Source organism: Neomonachus schauinslandi, chromosome 16 (assembly GCF_002201575.2).
Source record: "Neomonachus schauinslandi chromosome 16, ASM220157v2, whole genome shotgun sequence".
In the NCBI taxonomy this organism is placed as follows: domain Eukaryota; kingdom Metazoa; phylum Chordata; class Mammalia; order Carnivora; family Phocidae; genus Neomonachus; species Neomonachus schauinslandi.
Window position 1 is genome coordinate 15,993,398 of NC_058418.1, and position 22,276 is coordinate 16,015,673.

General features: G+C 54.2%; 4 protein-coding genes across 9 annotated transcripts in view; 3 read left to right on the plus strand and 1 right to left on the minus strand.

Moving 5' to 3' along the window:
- Nucleotides 1-4,103, plus strand: part of CLIP3 (CAP-Gly domain containing linker protein 3) — a 12,284-nt gene extending 8,181 nt beyond the window's left edge. Inside the window, exons 8-14 of one of the 2 annotated variants that reach the window (XM_021700826.2) lie at nucleotides 47-182; nucleotides 308-436; nucleotides 1,086-1,229; nucleotides 1,301-1,424; nucleotides 1,629-1,693; nucleotides 2,088-2,160; nucleotides 2,557-4,103. In XM_021700826.2, the coding sequence (XP_021556501.1) occupies nucleotides 47-182; nucleotides 308-436; nucleotides 1,086-1,229; nucleotides 1,301-1,424; nucleotides 1,629-1,693; nucleotides 2,088-2,160; nucleotides 2,557-2,611 (726 nt within the window). In that variant the 3' untranslated portion in view covers nucleotides 2,612-4,103. The remainder of the gene's footprint in view (nucleotides 1-46; nucleotides 183-307; nucleotides 437-1,085; nucleotides 1,230-1,300; nucleotides 1,425-1,628; nucleotides 1,694-2,087; nucleotides 2,161-2,556) is intronic. The other variant, XM_021700827.2, reaches the window with a different exon arrangement.
- Nucleotides 4,104-4,565: 462 nt separating this feature from the next.
- Nucleotides 4,566-9,714, plus strand: ALKBH6 (alkB homolog 6). 4 transcript variants are annotated; one of them, XM_021700871.1, is made up of 7 exons: nucleotides 4,566-4,623; nucleotides 5,367-5,445; nucleotides 5,747-5,815; nucleotides 7,268-7,328; nucleotides 7,686-7,837; nucleotides 8,043-8,159; nucleotides 9,269-9,714. In XM_021700871.1, exons 1-7 carry the CDS (start codon nucleotides 4,580-4,582, stop codon nucleotides 9,530-9,532), a joined length of 786 nt encoding a protein of 261 aa, XP_021556546.1. In that variant the 5' UTR covers nucleotides 4,566-4,579; the 3' UTR covers nucleotides 9,533-9,714. The 4 variants fall into 4 exon arrangements, with proteins under 4 accessions (XP_021556546.1, XP_021556547.1, XP_021556545.1 ...); XM_021700870.1 differs by lacking the exon at nucleotides 4,566-4,623 and adding an exon at nucleotides 4,955-5,250; XM_021700872.1 differs by lacking the exon at nucleotides 9,269-9,714 and having other exon boundaries at nucleotides 8,081-8,143.
- A 393-nt stretch (nucleotides 9,715-10,107) lies between these two features.
- On the plus strand, nucleotides 10,108-13,911 carry SYNE4 (spectrin repeat containing nuclear envelope family member 4). Of its 2 annotated transcripts, XM_021700858.1 has the most exons (8): nucleotides 10,108-10,235; nucleotides 10,427-10,577; nucleotides 11,035-11,178; nucleotides 11,393-11,587; nucleotides 11,660-11,915; nucleotides 12,770-12,867; nucleotides 13,576-13,631; nucleotides 13,734-13,911. In XM_021700858.1, the coding sequence occupies exons 1-8, from the start codon at nucleotides 10,108-10,110 to the stop codon at nucleotides 13,909-13,911; spliced, it is 1,206 nt and encodes a 401-aa protein (XP_021556533.1). The 2 variants fall into 2 exon arrangements, with proteins under 2 accessions (XP_021556533.1, XP_021556534.1); XM_021700859.1 differs by lacking the exons at nucleotides 11,035-11,178; nucleotides 11,393-11,587.
- Nucleotides 13,912-20,833: 6,922 nt separating this feature from the next.
- Nucleotides 20,834-21,950, minus strand: SDHAF1 (succinate dehydrogenase complex assembly factor 1). The gene has a single exon (XM_021700894.1). The coding sequence runs from the start codon at nucleotides 21,855-21,857 to the stop codon at nucleotides 21,501-21,503; it is 357 nt and encodes a 118-aa protein (XP_021556569.1). The 5' UTR covers nucleotides 21,858-21,950; the 3' UTR covers nucleotides 20,834-21,500.
- Nucleotides 21,951-22,276: the final 326 nt, after the last annotated feature.

The window sequence follows — 22,276 nt, forward strand, 5'->3', positions numbered from 1 at the left end:
CCCCCCCCCCCCCGCCTCCAAACCATATCCTCCCTTGTTTCCTCAGACGGGCACACTTCGGTTCTGCGGGACCACGGAGTTCGCCAGTGGCCAGTGGGTGGGCGTGGAGCTGGATGAACCCGAGGGCAAGAATGATGGCAGTGTTGGGGGTGTCCGGTATTTCATCTGCCCCCCCAAGCAGGGTCAGTCCCACCTGGGGCTCAAAAGGGGTGGTGGTGGGGTCCCCTCAGTAGTTCTGATGCTGGTGATGGGGGTGGGCAGAGGGCAGAGGCTTGGACCACTCCCAGAGCAGGCTCTGTCCCCCCAGGTCTCTTTGCCTCTGTGTCCAAGATCTCCAAGGTAGTGGATGCACCCCCCTCATCCGTCACCTCCACACCTCGGACTCCTCGGATGGACTTTTCCCGTGTCACTGGCAAAGGCCGCAGGGAACACAAAGGTCAGAGGGGGAGCCTTCTGGGTGAGGAAGGTGAGGCAAGCCAATTTGAGATATTCAGTGAGTAACCCAGCTTCGGTGACTCAGTTTCTCCTCAGGCCCAAACTCCTGTGTCAGAGGACAATCTCTGAGTTCTTCACTTCTATGACTCCGTTTCTCCTTTGACTTAGTACTGGCCCCCCACCCAGTTCTTCAAAGGATCTGTAGGTTCTCTGCCTTCTATGACTTAGCCTCCCCTCAGGTCAAAGGTTTTCCCCCAGTTTTAGGGAAGCATCTGTGGGGTTCCTGGCTTTAGTGACTTGATTTACCTTCACACCCAACTCCTTCCTTCATTTTAAAAGGATAATTTCTGGGCTTCTGACTTCTGTGACTCAGTTTTTCCTTTGGCCCAAATAACCTCAGCTTTGAGAAAGGATTTTGGGGTTCTCCAGGTTCTTGACTCAGTTTCCCCTCAGGCCTAACCCCCCCCCCCCCAGTTTTCTGGCAGTTGAGATTGTTTCAAGCCCAAAGCCCTCTTGGTTCTGGGGAAGGCTCTAGAGTTCCTGATTGGAGTCAGGACAGAATTTCTATCTTGGGTCTTTCTGGGTGGCATGGGGTCCCCAGGGCTGGCATCTGGGGACCCCACTCCCTTCTCCTGTACCCTTTACTCCAGGCAAAAAGAAGCCCCCGTCATCCCCATCTCTGGGCAGCCTGCAACAGCGGGAGGGAGCCAAGGCTGAGGTTGGAGACCAAGTCCTTGTCGCGGGCCAGAAGCAAGGGATTGTGCGCTTCTATGGGAAGACAGACTTTGCCCCCGGTGAGGACAGTGATCTGGGGGGGGGGGGGGCAGGCAAGACCTTGAGACAGCCTGACACCCCGCTGCTGCAGGTTATTGGTATGGCATTGAGCTAGACCAGCCCACTGGCAAGCATGATGGCTCTGTCTTCGGTGTCCGGTATTTCACCTGCCCCCCACGGCATGGAGTCTTTGCACCAGCATCCCGAATTCAGAGGTGAGCCCAAACACCAACCCCAACCCAGGGCACCTCCCAGAACCCTGACTGCCCACCCCTCTCAGGTGTCTCTTCCTCTTGGACCAGCAGGACAGTGTGGCTACCCACCTCCACACTCTAGCTCTTTCTGTGTAGGTCCTGTGGGTTCAGCTCTCCTGGCCTCTCATGACTCTGATCCCTCCCACTCTTCTCATGTCTCCCCAGGATTGGTGGATCCACTGACCCCCCTGGGGACAATGTCGGAGCCAAAAAAGTGCATCAAGTGACAAGTGAGCTGGGGCTGGGGTGTAGGAGGTAGAGGAGGGGTAAGGGTTTGGGGATAGGAGGAAGGGTCATGGGTTCTCAGGTATATGCTGGTGACAGAATCTCCAGTACTTAACAGGAGACACAGGGTCCAGGAAAATGATGAGACTGGATCCCAAAGAGGATAAGTGCTATGGGGGGTAGGGTATGGGGATGTTAACGACAAGGCTCTGGGCAGGCACCGGGGACATGCGTAGGTATGGGGGGATCCAGGGAATATTACTGACATGAAATCCAGATGGGTATTGAAATGTGGGGTCCAGGTGGGTATTGGGGACATGGATAAGTATCAATGACAAGGAGTCTGGTTGGGTATTGAGGGTCTGTCATCCCCTCACCCAAACCTTGCGCCCCCTTCAGTGACACAACCCAAACGCACTTTCACGACAGTCCGGACCCCAAAGGACATCGCATCAGAGAACTCCATCTCCAGGTGGGTAGCCAACCCTTGGCCCACCTCCTGTGGGATGTTCAGGGAGAGGTTGCACAAGGCCATTGGACATAGGGATCTGGACTTCTGGTTGGGGCTGGAAATAGAGGTTAGGAAAACTTGTGACTAGTCAGCTTACCCAGAAATGGTTTTTAGGGAGTGAGGTCCCACACTGAATTCTGGTGTCTTCCACTCTTACGGGGCAGGTAGAGGAGGCAGGAACACTTTCCACTTCACAGGAGCCTGAGAAGGCATAGGCCAGGCAGGTAGAGACAGAATCCAGAAAGGCCAAATCCCAGACACTTGGGGAAGAGCAGGGGTGGGGGTGGGGTGGGGTGATTAATCCAGATGTTCCCGTATCCTGCATCAAGGTGTGACAGACGTGATTCTCCTTTCCAGGTTGCTCTTCTGCTGCTGGTTTCCCTGGATGCTGAGGGCGGAGATGCAGTCTTAGAGGCCTGGCTACCTGATAGAGCATCAAAGAGTCCCCTCTAGCATCTCCTGACACAAGGAGCCCCCGAGTCACCCTGAGATAGAGATTCCCAGTAACACATCCAGAATAGAGACCCCCATTAGCCAGCCCTCGATCACTGAGGCCCCATTAACAGAGTCCCTCATGATAACCCCCAAATACAGACCCCATGGTACCTAGAAAGAGATTCCCTGAGTGTAGCACCTTCAGGCTAGTCCCTGTCCCCAACCCCCAGAGCAGACCCCCCAGTAACGTATTTCCACATCACCTCAAATGATGGTGACTTCTACATCATGCTCCAGAGCAGAACATTCCTGAGTCATTCATCACTGGATCAGAACCCCCCCCCATAACAAAGACACCCCCCCCCCATCAAATCCCTTTGAAATAAACACAGGTCGTACCTCCAGAGCAACAGAGTAACAACTACATTTAACATCAGTTCCCTCAAGATGTTGTGACCCCCATGGTCACCCCAAAAGCTTACACTGTAATCAAAGACACCCTACATTAACAAATCCCTGCTCTTACCCCTCAAGAAGAGACCCACATTAACTAGCCCACTCTCACCCCCAATTTACAGACACCAAAACAGTCCTGGAAGTGCTAATTACAGGACCCCTAAGTCTTCCTACCCTCTGCGCCCTCAAGAAACCCCCAGTGCCTTGTATGAAGCCCACCCCACACGGCCCACAGCCCCTGTGCTGGCCAGGCTCCCAGAAAATTCTCTATTTTTTAAGTAATGACTTCCCCCTTTGGGGGACCCCAAAATTTGGAGGCCCCATTCTGGGACTCTGGGGATCCCAAACCCCAGAGTACATGTCCCAAATTCCCCTGTGCCCCTAAGTCCTACAGCCCCTAGAGGACCCTAAGGCCCTAACTGCCAGGATCCTCAAATCATGGAATCCCCAAATCCCCAGGGAATCCCAAATTTAAAAATTCAATCCCAAGCCCCCAGGAAACCCCAATCATGGAGGTCCTTGTGCCTGGGATGGAGGAGACTGCAGTCAGGATATGCATCCCGGGCTCCCAGGGCACCTCAAGCCCTATTCAAAGGCACCAGGAGACCCCAAACAGGAATTCTCATCCCTGGAAACCAGAGCACTTCAATGCCCTGAGTCGATGGATCTCAAGATACCCAAATGCAAAGAGTCCCAGCCCCCAGGGAACCCCAAATCCTAAAGCCTCCATCTCTAATACATGAAGGGCCCCAAGGCCTTGAGGGGATCCCAAATCCTGGACCCCCTATTTCAATCTACGTTCTGGTCACAGGTCCAAAACACCAAATGAGTCACTGGCCCCAAAGGACCTCACAGCACCCGGGCCAGACCAACAGCCTGAGGGAGAACCTAAAGGCCCAGGGGGTCTAGGGTGGACCTGGGGCCCTGACCAGCAAGGACAGCTCACGACTGCCCCTTCACTGCATGTCCCCAAACTCAGCATGACCCCTATCCCCTTCAATAAAGACGTTTCTATGGCTTGTCTGCGTCAGGTCAGTGTTTGGGGAGTTGTGGGCTTGCCTCTGGACCCTTGCCGGGGGAGGACGAGAGAGGAAGTCCTTCCTTCAGTCTAGCTTCCCTGTGGAATGGGCACGGAATGACTTAGCCTGCAGGAAGTCGTTCTAACAGTCTTGTCTCCTTCCGGCGGCCTCCCTTCCCATTTGGCCCCTTCCAAGGCTACCCCTCCCATCTGGGGCCCATTCCGCAGTGAGAACTGGCAGGGTCCTGGAGCCTGATTGGTCAGTGCCTGATGAAGACCCGTCTCCGAAGGATCCCCAGTGGCTCAGGGGCCAGGAGGTGCAGCCTATCACTGAAAGAGGGCGAAGGGGCGGGGCAATATTGGGTGAGAGCGCCGATTGGGTGGAAGGCGGACGCTTAGAGCCTTTGAGAGTTCCCGTTGGTCTGAGGAAACCTGCGTCGGGAACGTGGGGCGGAAGTGGCTGGGACGGGAATGGGGGTGTTTAACTCGGGTGCTGGAGGGGACCCTGGTGGACGGTCAGTTTTGGGGGTGGCTGGGGATGGAGATGGGGGTCCGAGAGGGCTGAGAATGGGGACCTGAGGAAGCTCAGATGGGAGTCCAGGGAAGCTCAGTGTGGAATTCTAGGAGACTCGGGGTTGGGAGTCTAAGGGGTTCAGGTAGCGAAGAAGGTTGGAGAGGAGTCAGGCTCCGGACTGAAGGCCCAAGGTTGCTGCGGGGAAGGGGCTCTCGGGAGAAGTGTGAAAGGGGCCGGAATGGGGAGATCTGAGGAGACTCAGATTGGGGGCACATGGGTGTTGAGAATGGGGCATCTGAAAGGGTTTGAGGCGGGAAGAGGGTGCGTGGTGACTTTGAATATTGTTAGACAGCCAGACTCATGGTTGCTTGGTAACCTGATGTTGTTAGGATGGGATCTCAAACTGTTTGAAGGGGCTTTGGGTGCAGCCATGGAAGCTATGCGTGGAGCTCTTGAGAATGGCTCCCAGTGAGGTCAGAGGATGTTCTCTGTGAGAGGCTTAAGAGGGCAAAAATGTGTGTAGTTTGATGGGCCGTTGTGGATGGAGTTTGGGGCAGTGGGGCAGCGTTCTGGGTGCACTGTGCCGGGTGGCTTTTGAGATGCTGAGGACTCGGGTTTTAGAAACCAAGTAAGTTTCCCTGTAGGGCTGAGGTGAGGCCCTGGCCCTTGATAAAGCAGAAAATAGGATCATAGCCTGAGGGTGGGAGGCTTGGTGACTTCAGAGTGTCCTCCCCTCTCCCACAGGACTGGGTGCATGGAGTTGGTGTCGATGGAGGATCAGGACGCCAGGGTTCCAGCCCTGGAACCATTCAGGGTGGAGCAGGTTGTCAGGACTGGGGGTGCAGAGGGTGAAGGTGGGGACTAGAGGGTGGGAGATAAGAGTAGGGATAATGACTCCTGCGTCTGTGGGCTGGGACTGCTCCCTCCCTCCAAATTCCTTCTTACCCTCAGGATATAGCCCCACCCTCATTCCCACTTCCCACCCCCAAAATGGACATTAGTCCTTTGAGGTCAGGCCCTGGCCTGTCTGGGAACATCCGGAGCCTCTTTCAGAGTCTGCTCAGTGATACTAGGGCTCCTGTGTAGGTCTAAGGGCTGCACCTTCAGGGGGCTCTCTATCCTAGGCACCACCTATAATCTACTATGTCCCTGACTTCATCTCCAAGGAAGAGGAAGAGTATTTGCTTCGACAGGTAACCCCAGCACCCTTCTGGTTTGTTTTTCCCTCCTTCCCAGATCCCTCCCCAAACCCTAGGTTCTGTGTGAGAGAGCCTAAGGCTGCAGTGAAGATCCTGGCAGGAAGGAGAGTGCCACCCAGCACCCATCCCTCATCTTCCCTATTTCTCTCGCAGGACCTGCTGGGGCCTGTCAGAAAGAGCCTTTCCCAGGAGGCTTAGGGGAAACCAAAGTGATTCTTAGAAAGGTAGTTATTACGCAGCTCAGACTCCCTGTGCCCAGTCCAACCTCCCAGATGAAATTGCTAGAAACAGATTCCTTATGCTAGAAACAAGGAAGTTACAAACCTCCTGCCCTCTGTGCTGAGGTAGCTCAATCCTGCTATCATAGAGAAAAGGGGGTTATAAACATAGGCTGAGATAGCCCAGTTTGGGCCCTTGAGGTTGGGGGAATTAAGAATTTGCAGTTTCAGATTTCTTTGCTGACATAACCCAGGCATGAGAATGCTACAAGGTAAACTCTTCCCTCTGCTGAGATAGCTCAGCATAGACCCAGCCAGAGTCTTGGGAACAAGGTCACCAAGCACGGATCATCTGTGCTGAGATGGCCCAGTATTCTGTATTCTATTCTTAAGGTTTGGGGAAAAAGAATTTACAAAGCTCAGAGCTTTTGCAGCCTCAGACTTTAATTACAGAGCACAGATCTTCCTTATGCCATCCCAAGTAGTCTTGTCAAGTTGAGTCCCAGGAATAAGTTAGCAACAGAACACAGACTCTTTTTTTTTTTTAAGAGAGAGGGAGAGAGAGAATCTCAAGCAGACTCCCCGCTGAGCGTGGAGACTGACGCAGGACTCCATCTCAGGACCCTGAGATCATGACCTGAGCCAAGATCAAGAGTCAGATGCTTAACCGACTGAGGCACCCATGCACCCCACAGAACACAGACTCTTGTGCTGAGGTAGCCCATTCCAGCCCCATAACTGTGAAAGGAATGAGGAGATTATTGAGTAGATTACAGACTTCTTGGAGATTGCCCATTCTAGACTCTTGGGATCTTGGCAGCAGAGAATTTTCAAAGTACTCTCTTTGCTATGTTGAGATAGCCCAGCCTAGCACATTTCCTCCCCCAGGTGATAGGAACAAAGAGGTTCCAGAAGTCAGGCTGTGCCGAGATAGCCCAGGATTCAGGAAATTACAGAGGGCACACTATTTGCTGGGTTAAAAGAGTCCAGTCCAGCCCAGAGCTCTGAGTAGATTCAGACCACGATTGTGTAGCTCTGGTTCCTTTCCTTGATCCTGGTAGACACAGGGGCGAGGGCAAACAACAAAATCCTGGGAACACTGTCTGAGAGAATAATCCCACAGACTTTGAGATGACCCATTCCCATCCCAGGTAGAGGGCCTTATGTTGACCTGGGTGGGAGAATCAGAGTGGTCCTGAAAAAGGACTGACCCCTCCCCACCTCCTAGGTCTTCAATGCCCCAAAGCCAAAGTGGACCCAGCTCTCTGGGAGGAAGTTACAGAACTGGGGTAAGTGTCCCTGCCTGGGGGCATGGGCAATTTGGGGATGTAGGCTGGGGCAGGTGGCTCAGGTTGGTGACACTGGGTGGGTCCTTGAGGGTTCAAGGGGTTCCAAGGGCCAGGAGGATTCTGAGGGGTGAGCAGAGGTTCTGAGAGATGAGGGATTTCCTGATGAGTTGGGGGTATCTCAAAGTGTCCAGGGGTTTGAAGAAGTCAGGACGCCTTGGAAGCGTCGGATGGTGGTCTCCAGAGTCAGAGGTTCCCCAGGGTCAGAGTGCTCCCAGCCACTGGGATATCCCTAATGGGGGCCGCAGGTGCCAGGGCTCCTCGGTTGGGCGTCCTCAGGACCCCATTGCCCTCTCCCAGGTGGGCTCCCCCATCCCCGAGGGATGGTTCCTGAGCGGCTTCCTCTGTGGCTCCAGCGCTACGTGGACAAAGTATCTGACCTCAGCCTTTTTGGGGGTCTCCCAGCCAACCACGTCCTTGTGAACCAGTATCTGCCGGGGGAGGGCATCATGGTAAGCACACACCTTCGCCCTGACCCTCAGACCTCTGACCCACCATGGGGCAGGGCATTGTGTTGACCCACCTCTACTCATTAAGCAGCCACATACTCCAACCAGGCATTCACCCCCCCATCCCAAGCAGGGGCACCCTCCTTGAGCCCCAGAGGGTGGGGGGTGTGGACTCCTGCCCTGTCCAGCCCTGGTGCCCACTCCCTAGCCCCACGAGGACGGGCCACTCTACTACCCGACCGTCAGCACCATCAGCCTGGGCTCCCACACCATGCTGGACCTCTACGAGCCGCGGCAGCCAAAGGATGATGACCCTGCAGAGCAGGTGGGCCCCGAGACACTGTCCCAGCCACTCGTGGGCATCCCGACATCCCACCTCCTCCAAGAGGCCCCAGGGTACCCCTGATACTCTTCCAGACACCTTCCCCCCGTCCCCTCATGGAATGCACCCACATCCTCCCAGACTCCAGCCCCATCCATTTGCAGGGTGCCCTAGAAATGATATCTGTAGACACCCCAGTACCCTCACCTGCTAAATCGGTGCCCCAATGCCCTATGGATCCCCTGGCCCCACATGTTCAGAGTGCTCCAATAGCCCAAGGTCCATATTCCCTATGCAGGACTCCCCAATACTCCAACAGACACTGGTATCCTCAGATACCCCAATACCATTTACTCACAGGTGTCCCTGATGTCCTCTTAGACATCCTCTCTTTGCCCACTGCACAGGGCACCCCAACACAGACCTCTCTGCCACTCCAGTGGTGTAGATCTGCCTTGTAGGACAACCTCACATTCTCCTTGGGGCCTCAACCCATGACTCGCTCACGGACCCCCCAGATACACCGACTCCCTTCTGTGAGGGCTGCGTGTGATAGCAGCTTCCCTGACCTTTCTCTGAGGAATGCACTTCGATACCTCAGGGTTCACAGAAACTCCCCTGGACACCCTGATCCCAGCTGCTCCTTTTTCGCCCTACATGCTCCTGGATAGGCTGACACCCCCTTCTACTGTGGGTGTCCTCAAACATCCTGATGTTTGTAGATAGGCCCAGACCACACCGGCTCCTCCCCACCTCACTGTGGCCCCTTCTTCGCTTCAGCCAAACCCTCAGTCCAGTTCCATCCAGTTTCCTAGGACTACCGAGCCCTGGGTCCAAGCTGCAGCCAAGGGACTGCTGGCCCTTGCCCCCCACCTGCGCCCACTAACCGAGTCCCGTAGGATTTCCACTCCAGAGCTTCTCCCAGGGAGCACGCTTGCCCCTCAGCCTTGGCCCCTGGGAACTCGCTGACCTGCTCACCGCCCCCCCCCCCCCCGCCCCCGGGGACCCCCCGGGCCCCCCCCCCCCCCCCCCCCCCCCGCACCTTTAAAGTCCGCTGATCACTCTAAGCCCCTGACTTCTGGGGACCCGCTGACCTTCAGCCCGCCCCGCAGCCCCGGTCCCCGCCCCGGCCAGCTACCTCGCTGCTGCTGGAACCACGCAGCCTGCTGGTGCTCCGAGGCACCGCCTACACGCGCCTCCTCCACGGCATCGCGGCTGCCCGCGTGGATGCGCTGGACGCCACCTCCCTGCCGCCCAACGCCGCCGCCTGCCCGTCGGCGCAGCCCGGAGCCAGCCTGGTGCGCGGCACGCGCGTCTCGCTGACCATCCGCCGCGTGCCCCGCGTGCTGCGCACCGGCCTCCTGCTCGGCAAGTGAAGCCAGGCGCCCGGCCCGCTCGCATTCCCCGGCTCTGCGCCTCTTCCCTCCTGGCAGCTGCGACCCTGTGACCTTGGAACCCTGGGGCCGAGGCGGGAGACACCCCTTCCCCCGCCGCGGGTTATTTATTTTCCCTGTAACTTCGTGGAAACTACAGGAAGAGGTTGCATTTCAAATAAACCAATAAAAATCTCTCTTTGGTTTTGGATTGGGGGGGGGGCAGATGCATGGGTTCCTGAGGGGCAGTGTCTGGGACCTTGGATGGTGTGGGCCCTGGGGTCAGACGTATGGTCCCTGAGTGGGGTTAGAATCCAGGACTCTTGGGTCAGGGTTCTATCTGGAAACCCCTTAGGTGGGATGAATGGGGTGAGCCTAGGTTCAGCTAACTGGCCGGCTCGGGAGGAAGGAGTTAAATGGTACTGCTGTCACCTGAGCTGGGCATCAGGTTACCTGTGTCCAGGTTCTGCTTGTTAGAAGGTAGAGCTGAGCCTGCTCCTGGGCCTCTGGCTGCCCAGGAGCCAGGGAAAGGGCTCTCACTGGGGATCCTCACTGACTCTATCCCCAGGCTCCCAGCTATGGCCCTGCCCCCACCTCTGGGCCCTAGACTCCCCTCAGAGCCCCTCAACCACCCCCCTGGAGCCCCTAGGGAACTGGACATTGCTGGATGTACCATCTGCCCTGCATCTGGAGAGGAGAGAATCAGGTAGGGGCTGGGGCTTTTGAAACTTGGGTCCCAAAAGGGTGGGGGCAGTAGCGGGCGCATTTTGAGGGTGAGAGGTACTGTGGCTATGATCACCTAGGGACGTGGCAGAGGGAGCTGCGGACAGGGGTGAGGTAGGGTGGATAATGGGCATCTAGGCACCCAGAGGCCTGTCAATGCTTCATACCTCCCAGACCGGACCAGGCCCAGAAACTGGGGCAAGACGCCTTGGACCCTCCCCAACACTTCCAGGGTGGGTTGAGGGGCACTGAGCCTGCTGCTGGTCCCCTCAGATTGCCAACACCCTCTTCCAGTGAGGACCCAGCTGGGGGCAAACCGTGTGAGGTAAGCTGAGGTGATCCAGGCCCCTTGTGGCAGCCCCCACTTCCTCTCCCCTAGATTCTGGGGATGAGATGATGATTCTGGAAAAGCGTTGGGTATCTGTGGGGGGGGGGGCGGGGGATGCTCTAGAAAATGACTTACCAATCACAATAGAAGATTTTCATTATTTTACCACCTGGGAGAGAATTATTTCATCATTGACTCTGGTACAGTCCCATTCCTTGTGGGGATATCCAGCTCCATCACCCCTCCCTGTCCAGGCCCCCAGGCCCCATATGTCCATGTTTCTAGGAGCCTTGAAAACCTGGAGGCTTTGAACTAGAGGTCTTCAGGCCTGGTTCCCCCGGGAAGGACTCCAGGTGGCAGCCACCCTGGTGCAGACCCAGAGATGGACGCTGCGACAGGAGGAGCAGCAGAGGGGTGGCCCACCGGCCCTAACTCAGTCCCCTGTATTCCCCAGCACCTCAGCTCCGGCCAGGAGGTATTGGAGGCCGAGCAGGACAGCCTAGCCCTATGCCTGTTGGGGCTGGGCCTCCGGCTGCAGGACCAAGAGCAAGGCCTGGGGCCCTGGGCATCAGCCCAGAGCAGGATGGGCCAGCTGCAGGTGGGCAGCGGGAGGCCAAGATGTGGGAGGGTGAGCAGGGCCTCAAGAGTGGGTGCCAGCTTCCTGGGCTGGGAAATGGGTTTATTCCACGTGCCAGGTGTCTGGGTAGGAAAGACAAGAAGGGATGTAACTCCAGGTCCCAGACCTCTGGTGCTCCTGGTGTGTGGGGGTACGGGTGGGGGTTGGTGGGTGGTGTCTGACCTTGTATCCCCAGGCCCTCCAGGCAGACCTGCGTGGGGCAGCTGAGCGTGTAGATGCCCTGCTGGCGTTGAGTGAGGGGCTGGCACAGCGGAGTGGGCCTCGGGCCCAGGCATCGCTGGAGCAGGTCCTGAGGGCCCTCAGAGCCCACCGAGGCAGCATCTTTCGGCGACTGTGGTGGCTGGAGGCCCAGCTGGTCAGCTCTAGCCTGGTATGGCCCACCCTGGCAGGCCCCGCCCCAGGTACCAATTCCACATCCCCCATGACTCTGTCCTCTGACCAGGTATTTGAGGAGGCCAGCCCACTGGATCAGGACTTGGAAGTCGAGGGGAACTTGGACGGGCCAGGACCTGGTGGGGTCTGGGGGCCCTGGCCACCCAGTAGCTACCCCACTCCCGCAGAGTTGGAGTGGGACCCGGCAGGGGATGTTGGAGGCCTCAGGCCCTTGGGGCAAAAGACAGCCTGGACACCAGGAGCTCCCTGTGAGCTGTGTGGCCACAGAGGCCCCCAGGGCAGGGGACAAGGCCTTGAGGTGAGAGCAGGTGGGGGATACCCCCTCCCCCACAGGCACCCTTGGGACACCTCTGTGTGTCTCTTATTAGGGTACTTCTTGGTGGCTCTGTCTCCCTCAATCTCTCTCAGTGTCTCTTTCTCTCTTGCTGTCTCAATGTTGTCCTCCCTCCCTCCCTACCCCCCTGCCTCTCTTGGTCTCTGTGTCTTCTCTTTTCCCTCTTGTGGTCTCTATCTGCACTTCCCCATTGCCCCCGCTCTCCCTCACTCTCCCCTCTGCAGCCACGTTAGCCTCCTTGTTCTTCATTCCAAAGTCACTCCTATCTCAAAGCCCCCAGACTCATGCCCCTTCATCTCCTCACTTCATTCCAGTCTCTCCCCAAATGTCACAAAAAATTTTTTTAACTGAGTTTTATGCCCAACGTGGGTCTTGAACTCACAACCCTGAGATCAAGAGTCACATGCTCTACCAACCAAGCCAGCCAGGCGCCCCTCCCAAATGTCACCTCTTCAGAGAGGCCTGCCCTGACTTCCAAACATGATCACTCCTTAACCTCTTTATTTCCAAACAGTACTTACCACATCTTGTCATTGTACATTTATTTATGTGTAGTCTCTCTCTGCTAGAATATAAGCTCTGTGGACACTAGGACTTTGCCTGTGTATAGATTCTAGAACAATGCCTGGCATGTAATAGACACTCATTAAATATTTGTTGAATGAATGAATAAGTAATGTCTCTTTTCTCTTGGTTTCTTCGGCTCTGCCCCCTCTCTTTCTCTCTCCCTGAGATCTTTTTCTTCCCCCAGAATCTCATCTCTGTGACAAGCCCGTCTTGGCCCTTGCCCAACTTTGTGTCTGTCCCTAGTTCTCCAAGGACCCCACACCTCTCTTTCCCCACAGGACATGCTCATGTCGGGCTTCAACCACCGGAAACACTTGGCAGGTCACCAAAGATGTTCCCTGCTCCAGAAGTCTCAGGTGAGCAGGTCCTCAGCCAGGGCTATCACTCGGGTATCTTGATGGCAAGTGACAGAAACCTAGCCCAAATTGAATTACACAAAAGAAAGGGATGCTATTTTTTCATGTAAGTGAAAAGTCCAGGTGCTGCTGAAAAGATCTCAGGTGCTATCAGGGCTCAGTCCTTCCCTCCCTCGGGCTCTTCTTCTCCAAGGTGGTTTCCTTCTCAGCAAATGGCGGCCCCAGCAGCTAAACACTCACATCCCACTGGTTCACCCACCCAAGGAGAAGCAGAGCGCCACCGACCTACTGGCAGCAAAGTCCCAGGGCTGATTCCCACTTGGCCAGCTTGGGTCATGACCTACACCCTGAACCAATCACGGTGGCCAAGCTGATGGAGTGCTCTCATTGGCCAGATCGGGCTCACATGCCCAGTCATGGAAGTGGGGAGAGCCCGAAGGCCTGAGGGTGGGGAGGCAGGATGCCCTCCACCCCCTGCACACATCGAGCCACCGTTATCAGGAAAAGGAAGATTGGATGGAGGGCAGGCACAGATATCCACCCCACTTGGAGATATTCCAAGCCCATGTGGGTTGGGTCCTGAGGGTTCAGGGGGCGCCAGGAAAGGAGGAAAAATAAACTCAGCCCTGTAGGTCTGTAGTAGTAAGGAAGAGTCCAGACTAAGTGTTACTTCCATCTATTCTGCTGCTGGCTGCTGTCTCCCCTTAGGACAAGAAGCAAGCATCTCCCAATCTCCAGGACTTGAAGTTGGAGGTAGACCCCGGGTGAGATGCCTGGGAGATGGGTCTGGGGTGGGGTGGGGGGGGACCAGGGCATGATCATGGTGGCAGCGCACCACGCACTTAACACTGCATTTCCCTTCACAGAGCCCCTCCTCCTGCATCCGGGCACTCCCTGACCTTCCTCCTCCTCCTCCTCTTCCTTCTCCTGGTGGGTGCCATGTTGCTCCTGCCACCTTCAGGGAGCTCCTGCTGCTGTCCTGCCCGACTGACCAGGACACCTTATCTGGTGCTCAGCTATGTCAATGGTCCCCCCCCAATCTGAGTATGTAGCCCAGACATATGTAATAAACGGTCACTGTCAAATGATGTGTCTTAGTCCGTGTGGTCTACTGTAATAAAGTCACAGACTGGGTGGCTTATAAACAATAGAAGTTTGTTTCTCACAGTTCTGGAGGCTGGGAAGTCCAAGATCAAGGTGCCAGCAGATTGGGCATCTGATGAGGGCTGCTTCCTGCTTCACAGATGGTCGCCTTCTCGCTGTCTGCTTACATGACAGAAGGGGCAGGGAGCTTTCATACGGTCTCTAAATCCCTTCCATGAGGGCTCCACCATCATGACCTAATCCCTCCCTAAAGGCATCACCTCCTAATATTATCACATTGGGGGTTAGGATTTCAGCATATGAATTTTGAGGGGGCACATTCAGACCATAGCAGAATGTGCGAAGATATTGGGTGTCTGAGTTCAGAATTTGGGATACAGCTCTGATGTCTGGACGGCCCGCTCCACAGATCCCTTTGCTTTGAGTGTATAACACAGAACGAAATCACCCCATCTTGGATCGGGGTCCCCCAGCCCCTGAAACAAAGATTCAAGCACAAGTAGTTTATTGGGGAGGTGACCCCCTAAGCAGACTGATTAGGGGCGTGGGGGAAGTGAGCCAGGGAAGGCAGTTAATGAGCTGGTTGCTGGGCATCTGGGGCTCCATCCCACTAGGGACCTCTGGGAGAGTCAATGGAACACACTCAAAGTGGTTCCACCCAAAGGGTGAAGAAGTTGTGGCATTTATGTACCAGCTTCTGTGTCTCATTGGTTAGGGACTGTTCCTGGAGATGCCAACTCCCCAGCACATCCCGCCTCTCCTGCCTGTCCAGGCTCCACAGGCAGAGAGGCACAGGTGCTTGCCCCAGGAAGCTCGAAGTGTGTGCGGGAAGGATGCAGGTGACGTGGGCCAGCTGCCGACACCTGCTACAGCCCCTGTCCGGCATCCATACAGGTGCTCTGTTCAAATATTCTACATGGGGGCGGGGGTGCCAGGGTGGCTCAGCTGGTTGAGCATCTGCCTTCGGCTCGGGTCATGGTCTCAGGGTCCTGGGATCCAGCCCCGCATTGTGCTTCCTGCTCCACGGGGAGCCTGCTTCTCCCTCTCCCTCTACCTGCTGCTCCCCCGGCTTCTCTCTCTTTCTCCCTCTGTCAAATGAATAAATAAAATCTTAAAAAATTCTACATGGCGGTCTCCCAGACTGGGCCATCCCTGGTGTAGGACTATGAAATCCCACTTTCCCGGGGTCTTGACAACACCAAGCTGAATTGCGAGGGCTTGGTCCCGGAGTCCAGTCCTCAGCCTCAGGTGTCTGAGCTCATCCTCTCCTCAGAGTTTATGCAGTCAGGACAAGAGGAACAGGACCAGACTCAAGAACAGAGGCAGGAGCCCTGTGCCAGGCTCCTGGATGTGCACTAAACACACGTCCCTTCTTTAATGCTCACAACCACCCAATGGTGTGTCCTCACTTAACAGAACATGAAACTGAGGCTCTTGGGGGAAGAGAGGAAGCCTCTAGCTCAAGACCACACAGGGAGCAAGTGGCTGAAGCCCAATCCCCACTGATGTAAGCAGAAATGGGAACTAATTTGTGGGTAACTGAAAAGTTCAGGCCGCAAGTACCGTTGGGTCCAGGGGCACACATGGTATTTCCATCTCTCAGTTCTTTCCACTGGTTTGGCTTCCCTAGTGGTAGCCAGAGTGCCCCTCAAAGCCTCCAAGCACACATCCCACCAATTTAGCAGCCAATAGGACTTCACTCTTCCCTTACAGCTCCAACCAGAGTCCCAAAGCTGGCTCCCCTGGCCAGTGTCACCTGCTCCCCTGGCAGCTGCAGTCAGCCCTCCTAAACCATGTGTACTGAAAATGGGGGGGGAGCGGGTCTACAAAGAAAACTGGGGGGCTGTCACCATAAGGTGGAATGGACACCGAGGGAGGGAGGCAGGGAGCAGCAGATTCCAAGAGACTCCAGGTTCAGGGAAAAACCAGAACGCAAACCAGGGTCTGTCTTGTTTCCACACCAAGTCTCTGTCCCCAGTCAAGGAAGAGCCATGTCTCCCTAGAGTCACCACACACAGTGTGGGCAGAGTCTTGGTAATACTGACCCAACTGACTGGGTAATGGAACAAGTCTGTGCCATTCATTTATTCATTCACTCAAAACTGAGTGTCTGCTTTGAGTCAGTCAGTTCCTGGTCAAAGAGCAGGACTACGACAGTGAACAAGACAGGTGAAAATCCTTGTTCCTGTGGGGCCAACATTCTAATGGAGGCAATCATCAGTCAATAAAAGGACTAGGTAAAATATGTAACAGGTCAGATGGTGATTAAGTGTTAAGGAGAAAACTAAAGTAGGCAAAGGGAAAGGGGATAATTTAATTAGGGCAGTTGAGGAAGGCCTCAGGGAGACAATTATGTCATTATATTGTAATTATGTGATTAGGGTAAATTGTAGTGAGGAAAGAAGCCACAGGACTCCTAGAGCAGTGCTGTCCCAGACAGATATAATGTGAGGCACAAATATAATTTTATTATTACTTTTTAAAGGAGATAGAAGTTTACTGAATACACCACAATGGAGCAGTGAGCAGGACAGCAAAGGAGAGACTCTGCTAAGAGGCGGTGGTGAGGGGCTATAGTTACAGGGTGGAGTGAGAAAGTATGGGAATGTATGGAATTTTCCCCTTTTTGGTAATTGTGCCTGCTTGAGGTAGCCCATTGGTCAGTGAGGGCCTACGATTATTTCCAGGTGGGTCGCTTAATGAGCCTTTTTGCATTCAGCTTGGTGGCCGCTGTGGGCCCTGTTGCCTTGCTCAACTTTCCATCGCTCAAGGCTGTTGCCTAAAAGTGGCCTCTACATACCACCCTCCCCCACCCCGGGGCCCCCAGGCCCCAGATCTGGCATTTGCGTGGAGGGCCCATCTCCATGGGGCACCTGGGTGGGTCAGTCAGTTAAGCATCTGCCTTTGGCTCAGGTCATGATCTCAGGGTCCTGGGATCGAGCCCCGCATAGGGCTCCCAGAGTCTCCCGCTCCCTCTCCCTTTGCCCTTCCCCTCCTGCTTGTGCTCGCTCGCTCAAATAAATAAATCTTTAAAAAAAATAACTTTTGGGCGCCTGGGTGGCTCAGTTGGTTAAGCGACTGCCTTCGGCTCAGGTCATGATCCTGGAGTCCCGGGATCGAGTCCCACGTCGGGCTCCCTGCTCAGCAGGGAGTCTGCCTCTCTCTCTGACCCTTCCCCCTCTCATGCTCTCTATCTCATTCTCTCTCTCATATAAATAAATAAAATCTTTAAAAAAATAAAAAATTAAAAAAATTAAAAAAATAACTTTTCTAGTAAACAGTAGAAACAGGTAAAATTAATTTTAATAATTTTTACTCTATTTAACCTTGTATACCCAAAATATTATCACTTCAATATGTAATCAATCTAAAAATGTGATATTTTACAATTCTTTTTTCTTACCAAGTCTTTGAAATCTTGTGTGTATTTTATTTTTTTAAAGATTTATTTATTTGAAAGAGAGTATGAGCGGGAGGGGCAGGGGGAGCGGGAGAGAGAATCTCAAGTGGACTCCAGGCTGAGCATGGAGCCCGACACAGCCTCAATCTCACAACCCTGAGATCATGACCTGAGCTGAAACCATGAGTTGGACGCTTAACCGACTGAGCCACCCAGGCACCCCTGGTGTGTATTTTATACTTTAGAGTACATCTCAATTCGGACACTTTTCAACAGATAAAATGAAATGTAATCCTACCAAAACAACAAAGTTGTGTTTAATGGAAAAAAACATTTTACGCTGCTTGTTTTAAAATTTAAATTACTGGGGCGCCTGGGTGGCTCAGTCGTTAAGCGTCTGCCTTCGGCTCAGATCGTGATCCCAGGGTCCTGGGATCGAGCCCCACGTCGGGCTCCCTGCTCAGCGGGAGGCCTGCTTCTCCCTCTCCCACTCCCCCTGCTTGCGTTCCCTCTCTCGCTGTGTCTCTGTCAAATAAATAAATAAAACCTTTAAAAAATTTTTTAATTACTTAAAATTTATAAAATTTTGGGGGCTCCTGGGTGGCTAGTCAGTTGAGCACCCGCCTCTCGGTTTCGGCTCAGGTCATGATCTTGGGGTTCTGGGATCGACCCCAGGTTGGGCTCTGTGCTCAGTGCAGAGTCTGCTTCAGATTCTCTCTCCCCGTCTCTCCCGCTCACTCTCTCTCTTTAAAAAACATTTATAAAAATTTTTTTAATTCCTCACTCCCAAATCATATTTTTTAAAAGTTTATTTAAGTAATCTCTACACCAGACATGGGGCTTGAACTCATGACCCCAAGATCAAGAGTCGCATCTTCCAACTGAGCCAGCCAGGTGGCCCTCAATCACATTTCAAATCGTCAAATCTCAGGTTGCTCCCTGTTATATTGGACAGTGCAGACCTGGAGGAAGAGTGTTCCAGGTAGAGGGAAAAAGTGCAAAGGCCCCGGAGGTAGAAGTGTGCCTGGCAAGGGGGAAGGCCAATGTAGTTGGAGCACGAGTGGTAGAGGGAGAAAGAAGAAGGAGGTGAGGTGAGAGAGGTGATGGGGCCAGATCAGATGAGGCCTTGTGGACCACAGTGAGGACTTCTGAGTTAGGCTGGGGACCAACACAGTTTTGTTTTCCCAACTTCAATTCGGATACTTTAAGAACTTGTACAAAAGAAGGGACAGCATTACAAGTCTTCGTGGACTCATCACCAGCTCCAGTCATTATCAGTTCAGAGCCAATCCTGTTTAATCCTCCCAGGCACCCACTCCCCTCTCCCTAGATTACTCTGAAGCCAATCCTAGACATCATATCCTTTTACTCATGAGCAATTCATGGAACATCTCCAGATCAGGATTGCTTTAAAATCGAATCACACTACTTTTATGCTGTCAAGAAAATCCTAGTCATTCCTCCACATCATTCATATCCAGGATTGTCCAATGCTGTCTGAGGGAGGGAGCTGAGCAAGAGTGGTGGTAACATGGAGCACCTGGCTGGCTCAGTCGGTAGAGCATGTGACTCTTGATTTTGGGGTTGTAAGTTTGAGCCCCATGTTGGGTGTAGAGATTACTTAAAAATAAAATCTTAAAAAAAAAAAAAAAGAGTGGTGTAACTTGTTGGTGTGGCTAGTCGTTCCTCATCAGGTACTCTGAGTTTCCCAGACATCCCCAAGGCTCCACTAGATCACCTCACGCACCTGGTCACTGGCTTGGCCCCTTGGGACAGCTGTTCAGGGCAGGAAGCTGGCTGTCTCCTGGAAACCCTCTTCTTCAGTTCCAAGTGGACCCAAGTAGGCAAGAGGGTCATGGAGTTGGGGCACCATTTGGTGCTACACCACATATTTAATCCATTGTATCCTAACAGCCATATGAGGGAGACCCTCTTATGATGCCCATTTCACAGATAAGGATATTGAGGAACAAAGAGGTTAAATCACAGGCCCATGATCATATAATTAGTAAATGTTGGGAGTTAGGATCCGAAACCAGGCACTGCAGTTCCCGAGTCCATGCTCTTAATTACCAAGGACCTACAACCTCCTCCCTCGTATCAGGCACTCCCCTCCCTCATTCTCTCTACCACACAATCTCTATTCATCTGTAATACCTGGATGGAATGTCTCCCCTCCTGACCCAGGTCACCCAGCCCCAGTGGGAAGTTGCTCACTGCCTACAGCCCTGCCAGAAACTCACATCCTGGAGCTTCTTAGCACTCAAATTCTTGGAGCCAGGAGTGAGCAAGAGGGAGAGGTGAGTGCTGCTGGGCCATTAGCCACTTTCAAGACTTTGGCTTTTATTGAGATGGAGTCAGGCCAGGATTAACAGAAACACCCTGGGGCGCCTGGGTGGCTCAGTCGTTAAGCGTCTGCCCTCGGCTCCGGTCATGATCTCAGGGTTCTGGGATCGAGCCCCGCATCGGGCTCCCTGCTCTGCGGGAAGCCTGCTTCTCCCTCTTCTACTCCCCCTGCTTGTGCTCCCTCTCTCGCTGTGTCTGTCTCTGTCAAATAAATAAATAAAATCTTAAAAAAAAAAAACAAAACAGAAACACCCTGATGAAAACAAAACAAAACAAAACTGAGGCTGAAGAGAGATGAGCAAGCCGAGACAACTGAAATAGAAGCCATGTGCGCAAGCCACACAGCCTGAGCTCTGGGGCAATCCAGGCCCCAGCTGGAATCCTGCATTTCTCCCCTTTGTCCCCTCCAGACCTTTGCCCACACTGGTCCTCCCGCTTAGAAGCCTAACTCTACCATCTGGGAAACTCCTTATAATTCTTCAAATATCAACTCCACTTTATAACTCTTTGTGCACCTGTGTCCCCCATGGGGATTAGAGCAGAGTCATGCTTCTCTTCTGTCTATCCTCTCTTTGGTCAGAAGTCTGAGTTCCTTTCCTAAGGCTCTCCTCCTCTTCCCAACAGCATTTGCTAAGAACTCATCTGCTTTCCACTTATGTAACCGACGTGGGCGCAAACAGAATTCAGTGCTGCAAAATGCAGTACCCCAGAGAATGTCTAGGGAAGATCAACACAGGAATACGGGAGGAGGTATGCCTGGGCCTTGCGGACAAAAATCCTCGCTTGTAGCTGAGGCTGGACTCTTTAGCCATGTTTGAGGTCCCCAGTACTGCCTCAGGGGTTACCACCCAGGCCGCCTCAGCTCCACCATTTTCTCTCCTACCTCACTACCTTCTATGAAGGAGTCAACTAGGGTTTCTTTGGGGTCAAATCAGGGTGGGTCCCAAGGATCTGCCCAGGAGCAAGAACTAGGCTGCTTTCAACCAATCTGCTAGTCTAGAGGACTCCAGCATGGAAGAGACAGCTCTTCTCTATCCCTCCCAGAGGGTCACTTCTTGGTGTGAGGGCGCTTTCAAAAATCCCCAAACATGTGAAATCTTTAAGACCACCAAAAGGGAAGTAATCACATCCCCGATTTTATTCCTTTTGTTCAAGAGTCCTGGGAGAAGGGCGCAGGAGTCAGGGTTCCCCCTTAGAATTATCAAGTATAGGTCTTGAGGGGTCTTTACTTGATCAGATGGGGTAAGATAACCCAGCCCCTTCTTCCCAGGTCCTAGTATGCCGCAACTAATGGGAAGAAAGTTTTCCAAAGGGGGGTTCGGGGCTTCTCACCATCCATCAGGGTATCTTCCCAAACTTCTCTGCAAAAAGTCTGCTCTTCTCAGAGTTAAATACAAGAGAGGGGAGCCCAGGGTCAAGAGAAGGGTGTCTCTTCTTTCTGTCCGACGGCGGGCGTCCTGGCTCCCCAACCTTTCCGGTCAATAGCTCTCAGCTGGTCACAGTTCAGCCAGCCAGCAACCAAGCCGCCCCAAACCCTCATGGGGAGAGTAGACCCGTCATCATGGATTGGGCAAGGTCGGGCATCTCTCATCATCCATCATAGGGATCTCTAGGACTCCACGTCGCTTGGAGGGCTCTCCGATTCCCCCAATCCAGACAGCTGGTCTTCTCAGGACATGTCTTCTCAAGACATCGTACCTTCCATCAGGCGGGTTCCCCGGTTTCCCCACGCAGTCAGGCGGGCCCTCGGTTCCCTGTGCTACCGGGTGAGCTCCTCGGCCTGTCATCGCCCATCGGGAGGGGGCTCTGGTGACTCCATGATGCCGAGGGGGTTCCTCGGACAAGCACCATTGTCAGGCTGGGTCCCTGGAGCCCTCGCGCCGCTGGACTCCTCGGCTGGACCCCGCGGGCGCACGAAGGCACCCATGGCCGTGGCGTGGCCGGAGCGTAGCAGCTGCAGCTGGCGCCGCCCGCGGCGGTACAGGTACTCGATACGCAGCACGTCGGAGCGTGGCAAGCAGGCGTGCTGCCGGAACTCGGCCCGCACCCGCGCCTCGGCGCCCGGCTTCCCGCGCCCGGCGCGCAGCAGCTCGCGGTACAAGCTCAAAACTTGCCTCTGCAGCCGGCTAGGCCGGCTCATGGTAGCAGCCGGGCCGCCGGCGCTCGCGGGCAATGCCTGACGAACAGTGGCGCCGCGGCACCCTTGGGAGAAGCGGCTCTGCAGGGCAACGGACACTTCCGGCCCGCGCACTCCAAAACTTCCGCCTCCTGCTTTGTTGTCCCATTGGCTGTCGATGCAGTTACGTCACAATGTTGCGGCTCAGGGGCGGAGCTGCTGATTCACCGGAGGCCTGCCCCACAAGGAATCTGTGTCCTTGAGAGGTTACTGCGGGTCTGGGAACACCGAGGAGGAGGGGGCCCAGGCGCTCCCACTCAGATTTTTAGGTCTGAAGGGGACAGGATCCCGACCTAACTCTTGGGGTCCTGGGAGACGGGGGAACTAGAGGTTGGGACCTTTTTTTTTTAAGATTTTTTTTATTTGACAGAGAAAGAGACGGC

What these genes read in the sequence shown, in the direction of transcription:
- ALKBH6 (XM_021700870.1), top strand. Translation starts at nt 5,150, where the DNA reads ATGGGCCGTTGTGGATGGAGTTTGGGGCAGTGGGGCAGCGTTCTGGGT. An exon ending in ACTCGGGTTTTAGAAACCAA is followed by an intron (nt 5,251 to 5,366) that starts GTAAGTTTCCCT and finishes CCTCTCCCACAG; the next exon opens with GACTGGGTGCATGGAGTTGG. An exon ending in AACCATTCAGGGTGGAGCAG is followed by an intron (nt 5,446 to 5,746) that starts GTTGTCAGGACT and finishes TCTCTATCCTAG; the next exon opens with GCACCACCTATAATCTACTA.
- SYNE4 (XM_021700858.1), top strand. Translation starts at nt 10,108, where the DNA reads ATGGCCCTGCCCCCACCTCTGGGCCCTAGACTCCCCTCAGAGCCCCTC. An exon ending in TCTGGAGAGGAGAGAATCAG is followed by an intron (nt 10,236 to 10,426) that starts GTAGGGGCTGGG and finishes CATACCTCCCAG; the next exon opens with ACCGGACCAGGCCCAGAAAC. An exon ending in CCCTGCTCCAGAAGTCTCAG is followed by an intron (nt 12,868 to 13,575) that starts GTGAGCAGGTCC and finishes GTCTCCCCTTAG; the next exon opens with GACAAGAAGCAAGCATCTCC.
- SDHAF1 (XM_021700894.1), bottom strand. Translation starts at nt 21,857, where the DNA reads ATGAGCCGGCCTAGCCGGCTGCAGAGGCAAGTTTTGAGCTTGTACCGC.